The 24,543-nt window shown below is 36.4% G+C and overlaps 1 protein-coding gene across 1 annotated transcript in view; it reads right to left on the bottom strand.

The window, feature by feature from the left end:
- Window positions 1-24,543, bottom strand: part of ROCK1 (Rho associated coiled-coil containing protein kinase 1) — a 112,165-nt gene that overhangs the window by 51,243 nt on the left and 36,379 nt on the right. The window contains exons 3-11 of the mRNA XM_084780709.1: window positions 23,124-23,224; window positions 22,568-22,705; window positions 19,069-19,244; window positions 17,784-17,868; window positions 15,508-15,652; window positions 14,848-14,986; window positions 12,505-12,596; window positions 3,630-3,789; window positions 1,253-1,313 (exon numbers count right to left, since the gene is read on the bottom strand). Of these exons, the coding sequence (XP_084636835.1) occupies window positions 1,253-1,313; window positions 3,630-3,789; window positions 12,505-12,596; window positions 14,848-14,986; window positions 15,508-15,652; window positions 17,784-17,868; window positions 19,069-19,244; window positions 22,568-22,705; window positions 23,124-23,224 (1,097 nt within the window). The remainder of the gene's footprint in view (window positions 1-1,252; window positions 1,314-3,629; window positions 3,790-12,504; window positions 12,597-14,847; window positions 14,987-15,507; window positions 15,653-17,783; window positions 17,869-19,068; window positions 19,245-22,567; window positions 22,706-23,123; window positions 23,225-24,543) is intronic.

The raw sequence follows: 24,543 nt of genomic DNA, 5'->3' as shown, positions 1-24,543 counted from the left end.
TGTTACAAAACCCCCAAATCCTCAAGAAAAGCATCCTGTGAGACGGGTGGATTTCTAAATTCAAAGCCAGGACAGCCAGGACTACACCAAGAATCCCCTATCTTAAACATCAAAGGGGGAGAGTGGATGGAAAAAGTCCTGTGTACAAAGTATTTTAAGAACACTTTAAAGGATAACAAAATAATTATTCCTAAAAGGAAGGAAGGTAGGCTTATTTTTCAGTCACGTGAACAACAGAAAGAATTGGTTACTAGAACATACCAAGTTCCTTAATAATATGCTTATTTGTCATATATTACAAATTCCAAGAATGAACAAATTAAATTATGCAGGCAATACTGGTTATTCTCTATTTCCCCAAGTCTCTTTTGGTCTTAAAGATCTACCTTCTATTTTTGTCATAAAATCTACAGATTACATTACTGGATCTGTTGTACTATATATGATTAGTCTCAGAGACCTTAAGGAAAAATAAAACAACAAAAAAAATCAAGAAAGGTGGAGATATGAAGTTGCTCTGAACACCCCTTGTTCTACATTCTGTGTCCCCTTCTATGATGCCAGGCTTTCTAAAGGCTACAGCAACATAAGTCTCCTTGCTCCCAGCAGTACAGGAGCAATGGCTGTTAGTCCAAAGGTGCTTTCTCACCCTATACTGTTCTGTTTGATTGATGTTTGTAGCATAAAAGCCCCTTCATTTAACTCCTTTCATTTAATGCATGTATATACAAATATAGTAGACATGTCCGCTGAGACACTATTCAGCCTCAAAAAGGAAGGAAAGTCTAATACACACCACAGTGTAGATGAATTAAGGTAAATGAAAGAAGCCTTAAGCTTATCACATAAAGACAGACGTATCTAATTCCCATTAAAGGAAGATGATAGAATAAACTCATTGGGAGAGAAAACAGAGTAATGGTTACTAGGCCCTGAGGAAAGGGTGATAAAATGAGGAGTTATTGTTTAATACAATTTTCAGCATGGAATGATGATTAAAAGGATAATAATTGTCAATCAGGAACAATTCATAATTTATTAACTATGCCTATATATGTATAATGTATACATAACAGATATTATTCCATTTAATAAATATTGCATAGATAATAAGTGTCATAAATATCTAAACTCACTAACTGCACATTCACAAGCAATACATATGCTTACTCAACAGCATTATCTGTGAATACAGAATACATTATCTGTGAATTTAACAATAAGCACCAAACTGGCAGTAGGAATTACCTACCAAGCTTTTATCCACATTGGAGGTGGTTCTGTTCTCACTGGGATTTGCTGAAGGTAAGTATCTACAGGGCAAAGGTAAGGAATTTAAAAATTAAACAGCTCTTTAATATACAGCAACTAATAGTAAGTATTGTGTGCCTGTTTTATGTTACACTAGCTAATTTTTAGAAAATTAGGTACAAGTTTAACTTTTTTAGAAACACATGATATATAAATTAAACAGTTCTTAAGTAACACCGTGATTATAATTCAACATTCCTATAGGAAAATATATCAATATTTTTACTGTACAGGATAAATTAAAAACAAAAACTAGCCAAATTTTAAACATACTTAAATCAAAACATATTAGTGACACATCAAAACCAAGAAGCAAAGTGGTATTTATTACATGAAACACTCTAATAATTGCTGTTGAAATTCAAAGAAATTGCCACTTCAGAATGTTTCTTCTAATTTTGCTTTTAACTTCATCGAAGCTTTGAACTTTTAGTATTTTTTTATTTTTCACCTTTAATATCCCAAGAAAGAGAAGGATTCCAGGCATTCTTAAACATTAGCAACACACTTTAGGCTCTCCCATTGCCTTCTATCTTACGTTTTAGATTTGCTATAAAACGGCACAAATAAAAGTGCATAAAACCAGGAAGCTCCACAGTGCACTAAAGTCTGCCAGGGAATCTGAACTAGGTCTGTCAGTTATCTTAGAATCACACAGATTTACTAGACTACATAGCTCACATTCTACCAAACTAGCAGTAAAAGGTTCTCTGACTGCAGCAGGGAATACAGGGATATCGTCTACCCATATCTCCTTCCACCTTGTCTTTTTGTGTTTCAAGGTCTCTTTCTATTACACATATTGGTTGTGTTTCCATAAAATGTGGACATTTGAATAACTTATAGCATCTTATTAGGAATGCAGCTGAATACTCAAGGTATTCTGATAATCACATTTTATAGTAACACTTTAAAATAAAGAGCTCTTGGATCTCAGGATGAACTTTTCACAAATTTTCTATCTCATGTAAGTATATTCAAACTACTCTTTTAGATTACAGTAAGCTACTGAAATATTTTGTTCACTGTTTTTATCTTTTTAAAGATAGGATGTTGCTCTTCGTCACATGAATAGTAAACATAGAGAATAAGATATATTTCATGTTCAATGAAGAGATGTATTGGGCCCAGACTGGCCTTTCAATTTGTAGATACTTTTGTCTAAACCTTCCATGTGCTCAGACTACAGATGTGCACCACCATGCCCAATTGATGATTCTTTATGAAAAACACCTGCATTTTCACCTTTTCATGTTATAAGCAATTACTTTTAAAAAGCACTATATTTTAGCATGCATGGTCTACACATACATATACCTATACACATAGATATAAAATAAAATAATAAATATTTATATTAGACTATATATTTATAAGACTATAATATTTAAGAATACAATACATACCTTTTTTTTTTTTTCGGTTTTTTGAGACAAGGTTTCTCTGTGTAGCCTTGGCTGTCCTGGACTCACTTTGTAGACCAGGCTGGCCTCAAACTCAAGAGATCTGCCTGCCTCTGCCTCTCTTGAGTGCTAGCATTAAAGGCGATCGCCACCACACCCAGCTAATGGTTTTTTTTTTTTAAAGATTTATTTATTATTTATACAGTATTCTATTCTGCCTGCATGTGTGCCTGCCCATCACAAGAAGGCACCAGTTCTCATTACAGATAGTCATGAGGCACCATGTGGTTGCTGGGAATTGAACTCAGGGCGGTGCTCTTAATGCTCTTAACCTCTGAGCCATCTCTCCAACCCGAGTTTTTTGTTGTTTTTTTGTTCTTGTCATTAAAATTTTGCATTCTGTGCACCACCACAGCTGGATCATTACCCCTATTTTCAGGAGATGGAAACATAAAGGCTCCAGTTATTTGTTAAACATTCCTCTCTATGTACTACTGTATGCTATAGTTCATAGGGATACTCATTATAATTTTTTTGCGGGAGGGGAAGAAATCAATTGTTCAAGAACTAAAAAGATGGGCTTTCAGTAACACTAATAGAGTGATGAAATGCTAGGTACATAAATTATGTTGTTCCAATTTTTTTGAGCCTTAACTGTTTAAATAGAAAAGTAACTGAAATGTCAGGCCTAACAGAATTGTTTCATCTTTTATTTTCACTAGAAGATATACTATATAATTCAACATAGGTTTTCCTGAAAAACTATATTTTGAACATGAGACAGAAAAAAACCCCAAAATACGAAATACTAGAAATAAATATTCATATAAAAATTATATTTAGTTATCTTTAAGAAAACATGGTGAATATAAAAGAATTATCACTTACCCCTAAATTACTGCTTGGTGTACTTACCTACGATTGCTGTAATATGTAAATCCTACAAAAGGTAGCTGATTGCCAACAAAAGCTTTAGGAATAGGAAATGTTTCTTCATCTCCTTTATCTTCTTCTAAATCATCAAAATTACTAGTATCAATGTCGCTACTTAAATCAGGTACAACTGGTGCTACAGCTAAAAACAGAAAGAAAGTTGTTCTTTTCAAACGTAGTATACAAGTAGAGAGGCACAAAGACCTACTACACTAGCCCAGCCAGGCAGCGCACACCTGCAGTCCCAGCTACCCAAGGGGTTGGTCAAGAATGCATGAGCCCATGGGTTCAGGGCTAGGTAGACTGAACAACAAGACAGACCTTATCTAAAGCAAGCAAACAGAATTCCAAACTAAATACTGATGGTTTCTTGCTTCTAAAGAGCCTGTGAGTCATAATATAAAATGCATTTTTATAACACTAAGATTGACTAGAATTCAAAATTAAATAAAAATGATTATATACTTGCAATTACTTATGCTTCAAGCTTAAATTGAATGCTACAAGCAAAATTAAGACTTACTACAGAACACAACATAGTTTAGAATACTCAAAAAGCATCTGGGAATGCATAAGTTAATTTCTAGAACCTATGGCTTAACAAAGTGTACTTTAAAAAAGTTTTAAGTATCGGATTGCTTTTTAAGTTGTTAATTTGTTATACAGAAAACCAAAAATCAAAGTTATTTCTTAGTAGAGAGGAGGAAGGGAATCATACATGATAGTTAAATCTTAGTGTCAATGGTGTCACCTTAGTGACAATGTTTAAATATTTAAATATTCAAAATACAATAGAAATGTAACTAATGTCTTCTGGAGCTTGAATATGATACAAAAAGGTACATCTAAAAACTAAGTATAAAGCTGCAATGGTGGCACATGTTTTTTTAATCCTAATACTAGGGAGGCAGAGGCAGGGGGATCTCTGTAAGTTCAAGGCCAGCCTTGTCTACAGAGTGTTCCAGGACAGCCAAGGCTGTTACACAGAGAAACCCTCTCAATAAACAAAGAAAAAAGTGAATGAAACAACTCAAGTAGTAAAGTCTTCAGTGTAAAGACAGAGTACCCAAGAAAATACTGGATCATTACCTTAGATACAATTACCAAACTTTCCTTTAGAGAAAAAGATGAATATAAGCAAGTTCAAATGAGCCCGTTTCATGGGCTTTCTTACATAAGGGAGCTATTTTTCTTTGAATCACTGGGATCCAGGCCAAAAAAAAAATCAATCAAGTCTAATCTTAGGCATAAATAAAGCTGTAGCATTAACCAACAGTAGCAACAAAAAGGAAAAAGGCAGCCTTTCTACTTTCATGGTCAAAAGAAGTGCCTGTCTAGATAATGCTGCCCTCCCAGGAACAGCAGCTGCCTTAGTTTATAAAATGGAAAGTAAATAAAGCTCACTGCTCCCTGGCAAGTAAACTATGGCCTCAGCAAAATTAATATTTTTTTCCTTTCCTTCCTTCTCCCCCTCCCTCCTTCAGGATTTCCCTTCTTTCTTTGAAGACAGAGTCTCACTGTTTTGTTTGTTTTTGAGGCCACCTGGGATGGCCTCAAACTCACTGAGACCTGCCTGCCGCTGCCTCCTGAGTGCTTACTTCCCTGTGCCAGTGCACCACCATGCCTGGCAAAATCACCTCTTAAAACAGTAGCTGTCAACCTCAATTCTTCATCCACCGAAATAACATTTGACAATGTGTATACATTTGTAGCCATCATGAAAGGGTAGAGAAGTGATATTGGTATCTGAATCCATGAATACTGTTAAATAACTTATAATGCTAAGGACAATAGCCCTTGCTCCCATACCCTCAAACAGACTTATCCATTCAATTGCTAAGACATAAATTTTCCTTTTAAAATTATCATGTAGAGGCTGGAGAGATGGCTCAGAGGTTAAGAGCACTGGCTGCTTTTCCAAAGGTACCAAGTTCAACTCCCAGCATGGTGGCTCATGACCATCTATAATGAGATGTAGGTATATATGCAGCAGAAAAATATATACATAATAAATAAATATTTTAAAAAATTATGTAGTATTTTAAAGACGCCAACCAGTGTGCTCTATTTTCTTTTACAGCTATCAATGAACTCAGTTTTTTTTACATATTAATATTTTAAAAGTTTATATTACAGTTTGCTTATGTGCGCATACATGTCCACAGCATGGCATTTTATGGAAGTCAGAGGACAACTTGTGGGTACTGTGGATCCTGAGAAAAAACTTCTGGTCAACCTTTGGTCGCAAGCACCTTTACCTAATGAGGTATCTCAATGGCCCATCAGAGTAGTTTAAAATGTGTCAAGGTTTTTCTATTTAAAAAAAAAAAAATCCCTGCTTTAGACTGTGCTTAATGCCACCTAATCATGTGAGAACTAGTTGGAGAGGTAACTACTTTCCTGACTTATTATTAATAGAGTAATTAAATATAGGCTTCGCTAATAAATAACAAGTACCCTGGTGGGCATCAACAAAGTAAGAGCTTCCCTAAAAAACACCTTTCTCTACTGAAATAGACACTGTGTTGGTAAAGACTGTGAGAAGCAAGTTTCTTGAGAACTATATAACCTAATGCAGATCTTAAAATGAGAGGAGGTGTTTAATAAAGAGAGAGACTTATAGACCTGGAGAGATGAGACAGCAGTCAAGAGCATTTACCACTCTTGCAGAAGACCCAAGTTCTGTTTCCAGCCCCTTCCTCAGGTGGTTCACAACTACCTCTAATTACAATTTGCAGGTATATGTGGCCTCCTTTGCCTTCTGCTGGTGCTCAGATGCACAGGTATACACACATACACATAAATTAATAAGATAAAAACAAAGAAAAAATTTAAAAACATCGTGATTTTGGTATTTCGGGAAATTTCTCTCATTGGTTAACAGATTAGAGACCACAGTAATCACAAAAGATGGGACATGAACTTTGTAAAACTGGTTTGGACAAGCAATGCTCACAGGTCACAATAAGCAACAACCTTTAGAGGAATAATCTGATTTTCAGAGTTAACACTGTAACATTCAAAGTGTCAAGTTCATGATAAAAAAATTACAAAGCATATATATTTTGTTTAAAAAGAATGTATGGTTTTTTCACAGGGAACTTCTGAAGAACCAAAACCAAAACAAGAAACAAACAAACAAAAAACAGCACACTGGTGAATCCCAGACATTTGAATTATGAAATACAACTTTATAATAAATATTCTTTATATGCATAAACACTAAAGGATACTATGAACACTGAACTATAAGGATGCAGGAGAATGATGTCTTAACTGTCAGGAGATAGAAAAAGGAACCAAATAGAAATCTTGGCACTGAAATGAGAAAGTAAGCAAAGCCTAAAGGAACTGTGGCACACCATCAATTCACCAACATGCGCATCATAAGAGTTCTGGAAGAAAAGAAGAAAAAGAGGCAGAAAGAGTATTTAAAGAAATAATGTCCACTCGAGACTCAGTGCGTGTGTCCTCCGTCCTGCCATCGCCATGCCCGCCAACATCAATCAACCTGTGGGCCGGGCTGCTGAGCCTGCAGGAGGAGTGTCGCCTTCGCTGGGGTAGAGGTGGCTGGGCAAAGTGCTGCCGCCCACCCAGGTTAAGAATAGGCCCAGCAGCATTTCCTGGGATGGCCTCAGCAAAAGGCCTGGAGACCACCGCCACAAGTTCAAGGAGGCAGCCGTCCATAGGAAGTATCACCTGGGAACTCTAGTTGCTGGCATGTGCTACCAGGCAGGATGGGATGACTGCGTGCCCACGCTGTATGAGCAGCTGTCTGGGAAGCAGAGGCGCTACCGAGGCCAGCAATCCTGGGGAACCCCCACTCGCAGTATTGTCAAGTGGTGCAAAGCACACTGTTTCTCCCCTTCCTTCCCACTCCCCTGCAGGGAGTCAGAGCTGAGGTCTTAGGGTGAGTTTTCCCACTGTCACATCCTGTTTGTGTTTTGTTAGGCTCTATCTGGGGGACGTTTGGTATTCTGATGGAGTCGTTATAGTGTTGATTTAAGAAGAGCAACTCTGAAAAAGTCAATGTTCTGCCAGGACCAGGGTTAGTGTTGTCTATAAGTGGTTTAATAAGGTTAAACCACTTGGTCCAGAACCAGGCAGTGGCATCTTTTGAGGTGTGTTTTAGGGTCCTGTCTCCTGACTGAGACAACTCAAGGCTCCCATCTCAGTTAAGCCTTGACAGTTCAGCTTGTTCTGGTGGCTGCAGAGTTGTCGATGCCCTGTAGCTCTAAAGAGCGAGGTCACTGTGCAGACGCACTGCCAGGAGAGACCCTGCTAATCGGCGATGTGAACATGGGGTTGCCAGGTGTGTCAATCCTGTTCATCTTCAAATAAAAATAAAGGCACTGGATTCAGACAAAAAACAAACAAACAAAACAAACAAACAAACAAAAAAGGCCAGAGCTCCACAAATCTGATTAAAAAAAAAAAAAACACATCTAGGAAGCTGAAAAAAAAAATAAAGCCTCCAAAAGAACCACATGAAAATGCATACAGTCAACAGTGTAATTAATCTCAGCTGTATGATGAAAAAGTAGGAAAAGGTAACTACACAGATAAATGTGAAAGCCAGGATTATTTATTGATGACTGCTCTCTTAGCTGTGTGATTTTAAAAACTGCGTAGAATAATTAGAAACAAAAACTGAACCAATTAAAAATGAGGAAAAGAGTTAAATTTCAAACCAAAACTACTATGAGACAACATCAGGGTGGGTAATGATTGATTCTTCAAAAATCTAAACACAGAAATGCAAATGATTCTTTGTTGATAGTTTATTCAAATAGACAGGACATTTCCCCAAGTATCCATATATACTCTACATGGGTATAAAATAGCCATAATGTAACATAACAAAAATATTTCTGCACTAACATTGGTTAAAGAATAGATCCAATCAGCTGGAAAGTGGAGAAGTCTAAATTTTTAATGGTTGATAAATGGATTTAACGAAACCTGGCACACACATAAACAATGGAAAGTAAGACTGATACTCCATCAAAGACGAGACACAAATGTCTTCTAGGTCAAACAAGCCAGTCATAAAAAGGTAAATACCATGGTGGTCTACTTAAATGAGGTACCCTGAATAAACAAATCCAGAGACAGAAAGATACACAATGTTTGTTTTGTTTATAATTTTTGTTTTTGTAGGCAGGGTTTCTCTGGGTAGCCTTGGCTGTCCTGGATTAGCTCTGTAAACCAGGATGGCCTCAAACTCCCAGAGATCTGCCTGCCTCTGCCTCCCGAGCACTGGGATTACAGGCATGTGCCACCACCACCCAGCTGATACACAATGTTTAATGAGAGCCATTTGGGAAGAAGAAAGGAAAATTAGTATTTAATGACTAAAGATTTTTAATCTGGAATGGTGAACGTTTTGGAGAAACTCATTGAAGACGGTTGTATGGCAATGTCACTATACTTGATGCTAGTGACTGAAAGTTGAATATGATTCAAGTAGAGGGCTTTGTCATACCCACTTTACTCCCCGAAAAGAAAGCTACTTAAAACAAAAATGAATTCATTACAATGTCAACAAAGTCCAAGCTTTTAAAGAGCCCTGACTGGAAAGTTAGGCCCTAAATACCTTATTAATAAGAATACATTATTAATCTTCACCACCAGAATGTAAAATTCTGAAAGTGTCTTAATAAATCCATAAAACTTAGGATAAAGTGCATGTTTGCTCATCACTGACATGATAGGACATAAGGCAACAGACAGACTGCCACTCACAGGGCCTTGTTTATTTCTCACCAGCTACAGGTAGACTAAGCAACAGTAGCGTCTTGATTTCCAATGAGATGATGAATGAGAAAATGTTTTGCAGGCCACCACATTATGGTTAACATAGCTTTATTAACACTATGTTGTATGTAATAAATATCAGACCATAGACTTTCTTACAAAATTTAACTGCAACATGCTGATTTCTTACATTTCTTCAATGATCAAGGGCTAGAGAGGCACACAGGTTTAGATCTGCATCCCTGCACTGTTAATGGCTCATAGTGTGCTTACAGTGTGATTAGGCTTTTCCAGGGGAGAGGGTATTTTCACTTCTTTAGTCTTAATCTCACACTCTTGTCATTTCTTCTTTATAATTTAACATCTTATACCTTTAAAAGGCAAACAGATTCAGGAGACTAGGAGATAGGGTGTACCACACAGCCAAAAAAACTCAAAAAAACAAAACAACAACAACAACAAAAACAGGTTGACAGGAGACTGTTATTATTACTTTAAAACATTTAAGTGGTAAAACTAGTTGTAAAAGAAAGCAATTTTACCAAAGAAAAATAGAAATTCAAAAAAATTAAAAGTACTAATAACTAGAACTGTAGAGATGCTCAGCCATTAACAGTACTGGCTGGGGCTGGAGAGATGGCTCAAAAGAGCACTGTGTTCTCTTCAGAGGTCCTGAGTTCAAGTCCCAGCAACTACATGGTGGCTCACAACTATCCCTAGTGAGACCTGGTGCCCTGTTTGGCTTGCAGGTGTTTTTGTAGGCAGAACACTGTAAATATAATAAACAAATAGATACTTTTTTAAAAAAGGAGTACTGGCTGCTCTTTGGGAGCCTGTTTGACACCCAGTATCCACATGGCAGCAGACAACTCTCTATTGTTTCAGGTCTAGCAATGCAATGCCTTCCTCTTATCACTGCAGGCACCAGGCACACACATATTGCACATACATACATGTAACCAAACATTCAGACAGTAAAAATAAGGAAATATTTAAAAGGACTAATAACCATTATAAGTTATTAGGTCAGGAAGTTCAGTTCAGAAGAAAGCATTCTTGGTATTTTAGGAGAGGGCTGTGAAGAAGGGCAGGAAGAGGGAAGGAGAAGAAAATGTGATAGTAAGTGCTACAGCTTTTAATTTTTCAATAATCACACAGCAGAACAGATTAAGTTTAGAAAAAAATACAAAAATGCTCCTAAGTATGCTGAATCTAAGACTATAACAAAACCATAAAGGTAGGCATGTGACTCAATGGCAGAGTGCTTGCTTGGAATGCACAAAATCCTAGACTTCATGCTCACCAACAAACAAAAGCAAAAAAAAAAAAAAAAACTCTCTAAAAAACAGACAGCAATGCAGATCTTTAAAACATAGAGAAATGACAATACTAATAAAATCATAAAAGACAGTAATCATCTTTAAGTATACATTTCATTTGATTTAAAGCTATAAGCTCACTATTTGCATAAGTAAAGGCAGTTTTATTAATGATATGCAGGGTTATAATAAAAGTGACAGGGATGTGGACCCCAATTTCCATATAACTATGAGCTGCACAAGGGGAAACTTGGTTTGATACTTTTGTTCTTCCAACACCTGGAATAAAATCATGCTTGGCCTGCACAAGGGTTTCAAATATATTTCTTCTCTTATATAGTTTTTAAATTTTTTACTTTTAGCCTTCCTAAGCTTTACTGAAAGCACGTATGAATACAGAACAAAGCTTTTCAATGTAACTTTCTGCCTCATTTCCTGCTTACTGCTCTCTAGCAAAAATCTACTCTGCAAGCCAGGCGTGGTGGCGCACGCCTTTAATCCTAGCACTCAGGAGGCAGAGGCAGGTGGATCGCTGTGAGTTCGAGGCCAGCCTGGTCTACAAAGTGATTCCAGGATGGCCAAGGCTACACAGAGAAACCCTGTCTCGAAAAACCAAAAACAAAAAACAAAAAAAAAAAACTACTCTGCAGCCTAAGAACAATGACATCACACTTATTAATAGAGCACGCTGTCCCCTGGCTGCAGCTGCTGCCGTAGCTTCTCTAATAAGCCTGTAAGCACACAGTCAGTGACACTCCTGGATATAGTACAATCTATATTGACCTCTGGAGTAATTTTTTTTCCCTTCTTCTCAGTGAATAATTTTATAGTATAGGACAATATATGTAAGCAATGTAACTGTTTCTTTTAGTAATCTCTGATAAATAGAATACATCACTAAAACTAGAAAATCTGTACCACCCACTTTCTTCAAAATTAATTAAAAATTTCACCATCAAGTAAGAACTACTATTCACTGTCTCAATGAATTCCACAGTCCTAATGTTCCTAATACTATCCAGGAGAGCTCATTTCTATTACTGTTCATGGCTAATGACCTAACAGCAGTATTCTTCTTTTGATAAATAAAAAAGGAAAAAACCTTCTAAAACCTCAATATGGAAAAAGATGAATTCTTAAGTCTTCTAAATCTGGGTCATCTTTGGTGATATATAAATTGGTGCTTATATATTATAACATATTACATACATATATTATGTTTTATATATAAATATAATTTTAATATAATTGTGTTACAGTTTTCTTCAGATCAACTTATAATTTTAACTTTGTTTTATAAAAAAAATAAGTAAATGTTCTACAATGACTAAAAATTAAATGCCAGAAATAAATATTTCACAACTGCAATCTGCAAAGCCCTAATGAAATCAATTATACCACAAGTTCCAATGTCCACATAAATAAAACTGAATTATACTCTGGACTTAGCAGTAACATAGCCACCTGACAGCTTAAGTTTTAATTAAAGTAAGAGAAAAATATCTTTTTATAATAGAAAACATTTGATTTCATTTGTTCCTAATTACTGATCTTTTTCATATAGAAAGGACTAAGTCTAGATGAAGAACAACTCAAAAACGCTCAATTACCAACTAGGACTGTGGAGCCTAGCTCCATTCCCACTGTTCTCCACAGTATCAAATATCCCTTTTAACTAGGTTTACACAATGTTTACACAGTACTGTGAACTGGACCCAGATAATTAGTGACTTTCTGCAACGAATCTCAAACCCTCACTAATGTTCGAGATCATAACTTACTGTCTCGGAGGGTCTCCCAAGCCCATTGATCATTTTTGAAGAAGAGATGACGTTTAATTTCCTCTACACCATTTCTGCCCAATCTCACTTCTCTAAATAGAGGGAGAAGGAGAAAAGTAATTAATTATTTAAGGTGTTATTATAACTTAGATCTAAGTTTCTTTGTGACAGAAACCTAAACATGAGCAGATCAGCCATGTTAAAAATCCATTATTGGCAAAATTTTCAGAAAATAAAGAGCAGACTGACATTAAGAAAAAAAAATTTTTTTTGTTTTGTTTTTTGAGACAGGGTTCTTCCCTCTATGTAGCCTTGGCTTTCTAGACCAGGCTGGCTTCAAACTCAGAGATCCGTCTGCCTCTGCCTCCCCAAGCGTTGGGATTAAAGGTGTGCACCAGCATACCTGGCTATGAAAATAAAAATTTTTTAAAGAAAAAACATCAAAGCCCAGACTTGTTCCTCTTTTCTATTCTTTTTTTTTTTTTAATTAAGATTTATTTATTTATTATGTATACAGTGGTCTACCTGCAGGCCAGAAGAGGGCATGAGATCACATTATAGATAGATGGTTGTGAGTCACCATGTGGTTGCTAGGAATTGAACTCAGGACCTTTGGAAGAGCAGTCAGTGCTCTTAACAGCTGAGCCATCTCTCCAGCCCCCTCTTTTCTATTCTTAATGAAAATCCAGATGAACAGATTTATCTGATAAGCTAAACACAATGGCTTTTCTTGACTCTTTTTTAAGTTTGTGGGAAAGTTCTAAAGTTTTTGGATAACAACTTTAATTCATATCAAATTCTATCAAAGATTCAGAAATACGTTTAAAATTTTAATTTTCACTTCATTTTAAAAAATTATTCAGCATTTTTAATTGATTAAACCTGATAATGACAAAGCAGGACATGGGGGAAATGACTGTATCTTGACAGTATGTATAGAGGCAGGAGGACTGCAAAGTCAAGGCCAGCTAGAGTTACACTGAGCCCGTAGTTCAGTGGCAGAACACTGACTCAGAGGGCATAAAGCCCTGGGCTCAGTGTGTAGTGTAACAGCCACTCATGCCTTACCACGAACAGAACAAAACACACAACCATCACCAGCTCCCTGTTGAAAAGCACCATGGAGTAAAGCTGGTCTTCACCTGACGTGAAGAGAGCTCAGCGCTACATGTTCTCTAGCAGACCTTAACGGACACTCTTAAAAGTTAAAAACGTGCTTTTCCATGTGTAGCATTTGTTAACAATGTTCGCTGACTCTTTCTCTGCATAATGTTTGCCTATTTTCTTCCAAAAGAACTATGAGGTTACCTGAGGCAGGCATCATGTAACGTGCTGGTTCTTATATGGCTAGCACCAAATACACAGCACAAGACAGTTCCTTACACTCAGATGTAAGAATCTAAAAACTGTTTTTCAAGCTCTAATGGACATAAAATAATTTTAATTAAAGTAAATCTCAAATTGAAATCTATTTATAAGTACTAGGCTTCTGTTACTACTTAAATTAACAATATACAACCAACATTAAATATAATCTTTAAAGGTCATTTAATTGTTTTGTTCATTAAATAGAATTAAATCCAAGTTCTTATGCAAATATGCCATTGACCTAATCTCCCACTTTTCCTGTCTCACATCGTAAGTCCTAGGTTCAATTTCCAGCACTGCAAACATAAACATCACAGTGAACTACAAAAATGTATGCAGTGTTCCATTTTTTTTTCAAAAACACATAAGCTTATAAACACTTGTTGCAGCTGGAAAACATAACAGCCATAACTATGTCTACAGAAGAGTATTCATGTTAATAATAGAAACTCATAAACTGAAGGTGTGCTACACTTTTACATAACTAAGGGGAACAAGCTTTACATTAGTGCAGATCAGTGATGAAAAATGCACCAAATTACAGAGGTTTCAATGCACGAAGGAAAAAAAAAATCTATGGTGTCACATAACTTTAACCCCAGCACTTGGGAGACAGAGGCAGGTCTCTGAGTTCAAGGCCAGTCTGGTTTAAGAGTTCCTAGGACAGGCAGGGCTGTGTGGGAAGGGAAAAATAAAAAAAGTCTGATAATTAGTCAAGTTAAAATACAAGAAAAGAAAAAGCTTATCTGGCCATCTCTGACTGCTTATGTGCACTAAGCTGATAGCCAGAAAGGACATCAGAACACCCTAACCTTACGTCAGGCTTCACTGAGAGGGCTGAGCGGGGAAAACACACACCTGTGCGTGCCTGACAACCTGGATTAGAGAGGACAGGAGGGCTGACCTGTATGCTGGGGCATCAGCACACACACAATAACAGTAACAAAAGGAAGCTCAAGTGTCAAAAGTATTTACCTGTCGGTAAGGAAGGCACAAATGAGATTTTTTGCCTCTTTGGATATGTCATTATCATCAGGAAAAGTAAGTGAATTTTTATGGTTCATAATTTTACTGTAAGTCCCAACCAAAGAATCTGCATAAAAAGGTGTGTCACCTGAAAAATTTGACAGGAAAAATGAAAACCAAAGAAACACATTTACAAAAATATATATTTTAAAGGAACAATCAGTTACCCGATTAAAAAAAAAATCCCATTAAGTATTTGTTAAACTAAAAGTATACATTTAATACAGAAAAGTTAACGTATCACAAGGTTAGCCTATAAACAGCCTTTAAAACACAGACAAAACAGGTTAGTGATCCTGTTTATTTACTACAAATTAACACTGCTTATATAGTAAGTATTATATGAGAGAAAGCCAAGTGGTGAGTTTGGGATGAAAAACAGTAGATGCTTAAACAAAACAAAATAGGAGCTGAAGAGCTACCTCAGCAGCTAAGAACACTGCTGCTCTCACACAGAACCTAGTTCTGTTCCCCACCTTCTTCTGGACTGTGCAGACACCAGGTATGCACATGGTGCACACACAAACTACCCATACACATAAAATAAAATAAATTTAAACATACACACATACACACACATCCCAACTAAAAAAACCCTGCTTTACTCACCTACAAGCATTTCATATAAAAATACCCCAACTGACCACCAGTCACACTCTCGTCCATAATAGCCATCACCACCTTGGGATTTTAATACTTCAGGTGAAATATAATCAGGTGTTCCAACTGCTGTATCACATCGTACCATACCTTCCTAAAAGAAGCAGCAAGCCTGAATTAGGATATAATCATTTTCAATGGTTTTCTTCTTAATATAATCCAAAAGAACTGGGTTATATAATAGATCAAATTAACACATTATTCACAATTATTAACAAACAGTCTAGATATCCATCATTAGATGAATAAAAACAATGGAGTACATAAACAATGAGATTTTATCCAGCTATATAAAAAATGAAATCACAGCAACTTAAGTGGAATCTAGAGGTTATGTGAAGCAAAGTCAGACTTACAAAGACAAATGCAAGTTTTCTCTCATATGTTGAATCTAGGATTAAGTTTGTATGTGTGCATATGTGTGTGTGTATGTGTGTGTGTTTGTGTATGTACATACGCACACCTGTGTGCAATGTCAAGGCAGAAAAGATACCATGAGAGGAGAGAAGGCAAAGGGAGAAGAGTGATAACGGAATACATATAACATGAAAACAGAAGAGGGGACTATTCAGGGAGAAGAGAGGGACCAATAAGGAGGCACAGGGTGCTGCGGATGAATAAGAACAAAGGATAATGTATGGACACAGCACAGTAAAACTCACTTCTGTATTCTAACAAAAAATATGTTTAACTACAAACTTAAATGAGTAAGTCTTCCTAAATCATAGATACACACTGTATGTAACATAATATTATATAAATATTAATGCGTGCATAAACTCAGGCTTTTTTGTTCTGTAACACTCTTAGATTCCACCATTTCTTACTCTACTAACTGCCAATATAATGACTGCATATTAATTGCAGAGACAAATCAAGGCAAAGAGATTGAAAGGATTACATACCAAAGCATTTTACAGCACATAAATACTGATTTCTTTCTTTCTTTCTTTCTTTCTTTCTTTTTTTTTTTTTTGAGACAGGGTTTCTCTGTGTAGCCTTGACTATCCTGAACTCGCTTTGTAGACCAGGCTGGCCTCGAACTCACAGCGATCCGCCTGCCTCTGCCTCCCGAGTGCTGGGATTAAAGGCATGTGCCATGATTTCATTATTTAATCAAAATATCTGACCAACTTAACTGTGCTAGAAACTGTGATAAAAATATACAAAAGCTAATGTATAGATATGAAATGGAGCAGTACATAAGGCATAAGGGCTTAATAGTGTTAACACGAACTATGATATCCTCTTCCAAAATTATTTATTTTACCTACTTTATTAATGCAATTAACTAAAAATAAATGTTGACAAATAGTTCTCATGTAATGTTTCCTTTTAATCAATTTACCTTTCAAAATGACAACTACGTATTTCTAGTTACTCTGTTGTAAAACTAAAATGCATACACCGTTATAACCAAAGAAAAAAGATTGCATATTTTCCCTTTTGGTTATATATATATATATATTACTATTGTTATACAAATAGTGAATGAGCCAGGCGCAGGGGGCCTGTAATCCCAGCACTCAGGGAGACAGAGGTAGGCGGATCTCTGTTGAGTTCAAGGCCAGCTTGGTCTACAAAGAGAATATCCAAGACAGTCAAGGCTACATAGGAAAACCTTGTTGTTGTTTTGTTTGTTTGTTTAGACAACAACAAAAAAGTGAGCATAAGTTCCTCTTACAACTCACTTTTAAACTGAGCCATAAATTTTTGTGTATGTTAAGAGAAGGCAACTAAAGTATTCATAAAATATTTCTGAAACATCTAAATCAAATTTTATGAAAGTCTTAATTTTAACTCAGTGACATTTACACTAATTCCATTTCTAGTTACCAGTAGTGTATGTGACAGAGTTGTTATGAAAGATTTAATAAATCTCACAATCTACATTTACTCTAGATAGAGAGGGAAAATAAAATAGTGACAAGTTACTAATACAACACTGAAACCACAGTATAAGAACAACAAATAGGGTCACACTGATTTTGGACAAATCCAGATATGGTTAATGAATTCTTTGTGTGTGTACAGGGTTTCTCTGTATAGCCCTGGCTGTAGACTAGGCTGGTCTCAAACTCAGAGATACTCCTGTCTCTGCCTTGCAAGAACTTGGATTAAAGGTATATGTCACCACCACCCAGCTGGCTAGTGAATTCTTAATAGCATTTTTTAAGGAAATACGATCTTGATTTAGAAAATAAAATTAGAATTTTTAAATTAACCTTATTCATCTTCATACAAGTACCAAAATCTGCTAACTTCAAATGTCCAGACTTATCCAGCAGCATGTTATCAGGCTTTACATCTCTGAGGGATAGAAAAACAAACAACAGAGTATTGCTAAAACAGATCAGACACTGATAAAGGCTACGAAACAGTTTCTTCAGATCAAGTACCCTTAACCTACATGAAGCAGTCTTCAATCTGCATGTGCTCCTTACCCATACCTACAGGCTCAAGTGCATCCAAACATTCCTTTATATACTGTCATTTCTTCTTCCTTTTTTAACAGGGCACGGCTTTATTCATTTATTTTGGTTTTTCCAGACAGGGTTTCTCTGTGTAGTCCTGTCAGTCCTGGAACTCACTCTGTACACCAGGTTGGTTTCAAACTCAGAGATCTGCCTGCCTCTGCCTCCCAAGTGCTGGGGTTAAAAGTGTGTGCTGCCACCTCCCAGCTACAGTTTGATGGTAAGAAAATCAGTAACTTCAGAGATTAAGCACAAAATACACTATTATGTAGACATAAAAGTCGGACAAAATGTAGGAAGAGAGTGTATGAATGACCCCAGGATAACATCTAATTCATTTTCATTTGTGATCCCTGGTATGCAATACAGTAGTTGCACATAAGACCCAAGAGGTGTTTTCAGGACAAATTAAGTACAATGAACATATTTTTAATTATTCACTACCTTAATAGACTATACTTAAAACAATTAAATCCCACCCTCAGTCCTCTCAGGAACTACTAATAGTTAATGTTTGTCTGGGGAATGAAAGATATTTTCTTCAGTGGTGTTGCCACTGGTAAGTGCCTATGTTTCTGGAAATAACCCCTCAACCAAACTCCTATAAGAAACCTCAGTTAAAAGTCATGGATTTTAAAAGATATTAAAGTAGGAGGGAGATTAGTTGGGTACAGGAAGATCAGTAGTAGGAGGACATAAATGGGAAATGGGTAGTGAATGACCAAAATATATTTTATATAGGTGTGAAATATAACAAATCTATTATTTATAATATGGTAATAAAAATGCTTATCACATAACGTTTGGAAATCACTTTATAGTTTTTATATTTTAATATACAATATAAAAGCTAGACTAAGATTATTAAAGAATGTATTTACAACAAGATGAAACTAAATGCACTAGAATTCCATCTGTGTCACAGGGGAGGAAATTAGGAAGGTTGGGAGTAGGAAACATTAATCAAGTGATGTTTAAGTTCTCTTTCACTACTCCTTTCAAAAAATTAGGAAACTGAAAGCACTGCTATCGTTACCTATGAATAAAACCCATGGAATGGATTGCATCCAATGCAAGAACTACTTCTGCAGTATAGAATCGCGCCCATTTTTCAGGCACATCATAGTTGCTCATCAGGTTTACAAGGTCTCCACCAGGCATGTACTCCATCACCATGTAAAGATACCGGTCATCTTGGAATGCATAAAAAAGCTACAAAACAAAACAAAACCAAAAACATTAGAATTACTTTTATAATATTTTGTTTTCATATGCAACCTGCCAAAAAGTACTAATGGAAGATGGAAGAAGTACTTGGTTGACTTGCAGGATAGCTTTAAGTGCAGGCTAATTCTTAGGGCAAACCTAAATGCCACAAGGACTCCTGCACACACCAAAGAACTGTAAAGTGAGTATTCCAAAGAGGCAACTGGAGCCACTATCGCTTCATAGCTCTCTATACTACCTCTATTTTTCTTATACTGAGGCTTTTATTTCTAATAGCTTCAATTCGAAGCACTTAATTTTTATTTCATGCATATGGATTTTGCCTGCAATTAGCCTGTGGACAAAGTACATGCCTAGTGTCTATGGAAGCCCGAAAAGGGCAACAGATCCCTTGGAACTAGCATTACAGATGGTTGTGAGCTGCATGTGGGTGTTTAGAATGGAACCTGGGTTCTCTGGTGCGCTTCACTACTAACGTGGGTACTGAGGATTTGAACTTAGTTTTTCATGCTCACAAGAATAAACGCTTTTACCCACTGAACAGTCTCTGTAGTTCCACTTATATTAATTTAAAAACTAAACAGGAACAGATGGCTCAGTTGGCAAAGCTCTCGCCTTTACAAACACAAAAAAACCCTGAATTTGATCCCTAGAACCTATGTGAAAATGCAGGATATGCTGGAGAGATGGAGACAGAATAGTTGGCACTTGCTGGCTAGCCAGTATCGACTAATTTGTGTACTCCATACCAGTGAGAAACTGTGTTTTGGAGGTAGACAAATGGCACTTGTCCTGCTTCAACAAATGCACATGCACCTGTGCACACTTGAGCACAAGCACTCAAACACACACACATCCACATATCATTAAAAAAAAAAAAAAACAGCTAAAATTAGGAGTAAGGATAAGGAAAGTGCTCCAGACTAAATGTAAAATTTCTCACTTGAGCACCATAACTAAAGAAACATTGTTATTCCAGTGGTAGTTTACCCTATTTACATACAACATAGTAAGTAAAATAAAACTCTAAGATCTCTAAATTGCAAATTGAAAAATTATGACACAGATATTTAATCTATGAAGAAATAACGCTAAATATCCATTTTCATCAACAAAGGCAATGCTGTCTCCCTCTCTCTTGTCCCCCCTTATATCAGTCAACAGACAGTCAACAATGTCTAAATGCATTTTTAGTTGCTGCAATTAGTAATGCAGAATGAGAAAGAGGAGCCACTGGTATATTCTGGATAAAGAATGTCAAACACCATAAACACACTAGTAACTGGAATAATACAGAGGATAACTATGGTGGTTTGAATGAGAATGCCCCTCACAACTCATGTATTCTGAGAAGTTGGTCCTCAGCTGATGGCCATTTGGAGTGGCTTAGGATGTTGGCCTTGTTAGAAGAAGTATGCCACGAAAAGGCTTTGAGAATTTAATGGCTCCCATAATTTCTAGTTTATTCAAATCTGCTTTGTGTTTGCAATTCGAGACATGAGTTCTCACCTTTCTGCTCCAGCCACCGTGTCCACCTGCTGCCATGCCTCCCCACCATGACATGAGGGACTCATCCCTCTGGAACCACAAGCCCAAATAAACCCTTCCTCTATGAGTTGCTTTAGTCATGGTGTTTTATCACAGAAACAGAAAGTAACCAGTACAACAGTTCTTCACAATGAAGAACTATCTAGGATCAAGTATGGTGGCACATGCCTTTAATGACTAGTTTGAGGCTGCCTTGACCTACAGAGAGAGTTCCAGGCCATCAATGTTACATTAGTGAAACTTTACCTCAAAAACAAACAAAAAGGACAAAATGCGTTACCTAGCACACAAACACTGAAACTAAGAAACCCTGATATACATGAGTAACAAAAAAAGAGACTTGAAGTTTAAATGTGGAGGGCTAGAGAGATGGTTCAGTGGTTATAAACCCTGGGTGCTCTTGTAGAGGACCTGGGTTTGGTTTCCAACACCCACATAGTAGCTCACAACCATCTTTAACTCCAGTTCCAGGAGACTGAATGTTTTCTTCTGGCCTCCATGGGCTCCTGCAAGTATGTGGTACACATATATACACTCAAGTGCACACATGCACAACAAAGCAGTTTTTAAACTATATTATATATAAATAACATTTCCAAATCTTTTTATTTCAATTATTAGGTTATTTATTTGGAATATATTCAATAGATATTGTAAGTAAATAATAGAATATATGTTAGAAGTTGAAAATCATATAGGTTACTAAACATCCATTCAAAATTAAAAACAGAAAGAAATGAAGGTGCCCTAGTTGAAACATAGGTAGAAAACTCAGAATAATTTAGTGGGGCTTGAGCCTATCACTCTACTTCACAATTCAAATAATCAATTAGTTAGGTGTGGCATGTGCCTAGTATCTCAGCACTCAGAAGTACAGGAAGGAGAAGCAGAGCTCAAAACTATTCTTAGCTACACAGCAAGAGTGAGGTCTAGCATGAGAATCTGTCCTGATTTTTAAAAAAAATCTTAAAGAGTTTCATATTTATAAATAAAGAAATTATGGCCCATGAACTTTAAATAATTTGGCCAATGGCAGTCAATACTACTCTACGACTTACATATTTCCTTTGAGAGAAGGTCTTGCCTGTAACTCTAGACCCTCATGCCTCTGCCTCCACAGTAACGTGGCCATGGCTGTGCTATATTATGCTGACTTTACAGTGTATGTTCCTTGGTACTAAAAACTTAAGGCTAACACAGGATGACTTGTTGGCTTACTGAGAACTCATTCTTCTGATGGCCCCATTCTTTTATTTCAATAAAAGAGACATATTTGCATGACTGGGCAGTTAAAAAAGGTAAGAAGACTCATGTCTTCATACACAAAAATATCATTATTAAACTTTCCTCAAATCAAAGCAAATTAAATTCTACAAAAAATGTGTGTGTGTGTGTGTGTGTGTGTGTGTGTGTGTGTGTGTGTGTGTGTTTAAAGACAGGGTTTCTCTGTATAGCCTTGGCTGTCCTAGACTCACTTTGTAAATGAGGCTGGCCTTGAACTCACAGCGATCCATCTACCTCTGCCTCCCGAGTGCTGGGATTAAAGGTGTGTGGCACCACGCCCATCCCCCCAAAAACAATTATTTTGTTCAGACCTTTCTAAACATAATTTAACAAAATTAATTTCATGACCTTAAAAATGAGGTATTAGACAATTTTATAATCACCAATAAATTACTATTCTAAAAAATAAACTAAGTTTCTCAGATAGGTTTTTTACAAACTAGTACAGCATTAAGAAAACAGGATCAAAACCATACCTGAACAACCCAAGGGCTGTTGGCAAAAGCCATGATGTCTCTTTCTTCCCAGAAAAAGGCAGAATCAGATCTCTTAATCATTTCAAATTTGCTGAGAAGCTTCATAGCATATACCTTCCTGGTAGATTTATGCCTTACCTTTAAAATGGAAACACATCATTGGTTAACATTTAAAGCTCAATGTTTCACTGAGCAATTTAATTCTTAGTCACGTAGATGCTTTTGTTTCTTCTCTTCTGCTTATCACAATTAGATAATAGGAAGACTTTAATTACCTGAAGGAATGCTAGGAAAACATTCTACATAGGATAATATTAAGAGAAAAGATTTTTTTTTCCTCAGTGAAACATGTTTATTGAAATGCTTGGGGAAAACACTTCCCTAATACTTTGAGATCTTACCCAAGGTTTTCATGTCTTGGGCAAAAATGCCAGAGCCATTTGAAGAAATAGTTCTATGAACAATTATTTTTCCAAACATTATGTTAAACTGGGAGCTGTTGTTTTTCACTTAAAAAAAAAAAAAAGATGTTTTAAAACTGAGTAAGGAAACCTACCAATTGAACTTCTCCAAATGCACCTCTGCCGATCACCTTCACTACTTCATAATCTTCAGCTTTCATCCGTAAATCTCTAATTTTATTTATTGTGTCTTTATCTGTATGAAAAATATAATTAAGTATCTAAAGCATTATAATGAACACTACTTATTTTATAATTAAGTTACTGAAAAACATTGCATTACAAAATAGAGCTGGGATGTACGTCAGTGGTGAAATGCTTGCCTCATGTGGCTCTGGGTTCAAATCCCAGAACTTTGTCCCTTAAAATAATTGATATATGTGAAATCGCAAATTATAAAATAGAGAAATACTTAATATGCTAAGAATTGTTTCAAATAAATTCTGTAATATTTCAATATTATACCAAAAGTTTTTATAAAAATCTAATGACATTTTAAACACAAAAACTGTTTTGTTTTGTTTTCTTTTTTTTTTTTAAGAGAGTATCTCAAGTATCCTAGGTTTATGTGGTACTGGAGGTAAAGCCCAGGGCTGTTTATGCTAGGCAAGTATATTTTACCAACTGAACTATATTCCCAAGCTAAATAAAAATGCTGCATTAATAATAATAATTAGTTAATTTATTTCTGGTATTTTAGGCAAATATCAGATTTTATTTAGGAAACATAAGTAGATGTTGTATATATCAACAAAATAAAATGTTCTGTTCATCACTTACGATGATCCTTTGAAAAAGATACAAATTCTGGCCAGTGTGAGGCCAGCCTGGACTACAGATAGCTCCAGGGCAGCTGGGGACAAAGAAACCCTGTCGTCCTCCCACCCCCCAAAAAAAGCAAACAAAGAAAAAAAAAGATACAAACTCAATATATCAAAGACACATGTACTAAGGAATTAAAATTAAATTTCTACCTGGCAATCTTATAGTATTAATCTGAAGCTAGACTTTAAAACATGCAGTGGAGATCATTGCAATTATTCATATAAACCTGTCATGCTACAGATGACAATAATTTACAAAGCCCCTCTGGATGGACAGTCTAACCCCTAATTTGGCCATAGTTTTAAAAAGGGCTATTTTATCTACATGGGTCAACGGTGGTATGAGATTGAATGGAAAGGCCTCACATTTCAGTGTTATCCACCCACATGAGAGGGAGGGGGGAGGGAGGGAGGGAGGAGGGGAGGGGAGGGGTGGGGAAGGGAGGGGAGGGAGGAGAGAGAGAGGAGAGAGAGAGACAGCAGACAGAGAGACAGAAACAGACACTGAGGTTGCGTGATTCACTTCCTGCCAAGAGTCTAAGAGTGTCTTGGGTGGGGTGTTGGCTGCCCCACATCAGCTGAGGGCCACTTTCCATGAAGCCCAGATGACATAGAAGGTACCAACATGAAAGGTATGAACCCTTTGCCTATTGTATTACCCCATACACTCTACTAAGGGCTGCTGTTCTGC

This window comes from Acomys minous (genome assembly GCF_964271855.1).
Source record: "Acomys minous genome assembly, chromosome: 4".
NCBI lineage: Eukaryota > Metazoa > Chordata > Mammalia > Rodentia > Muridae > Acomys > Acomys minous.
The sequence above is the reverse complement of the archived record's forward strand: the minus strand, read 5'-3'. Positions and strand labels throughout refer to the sequence as shown.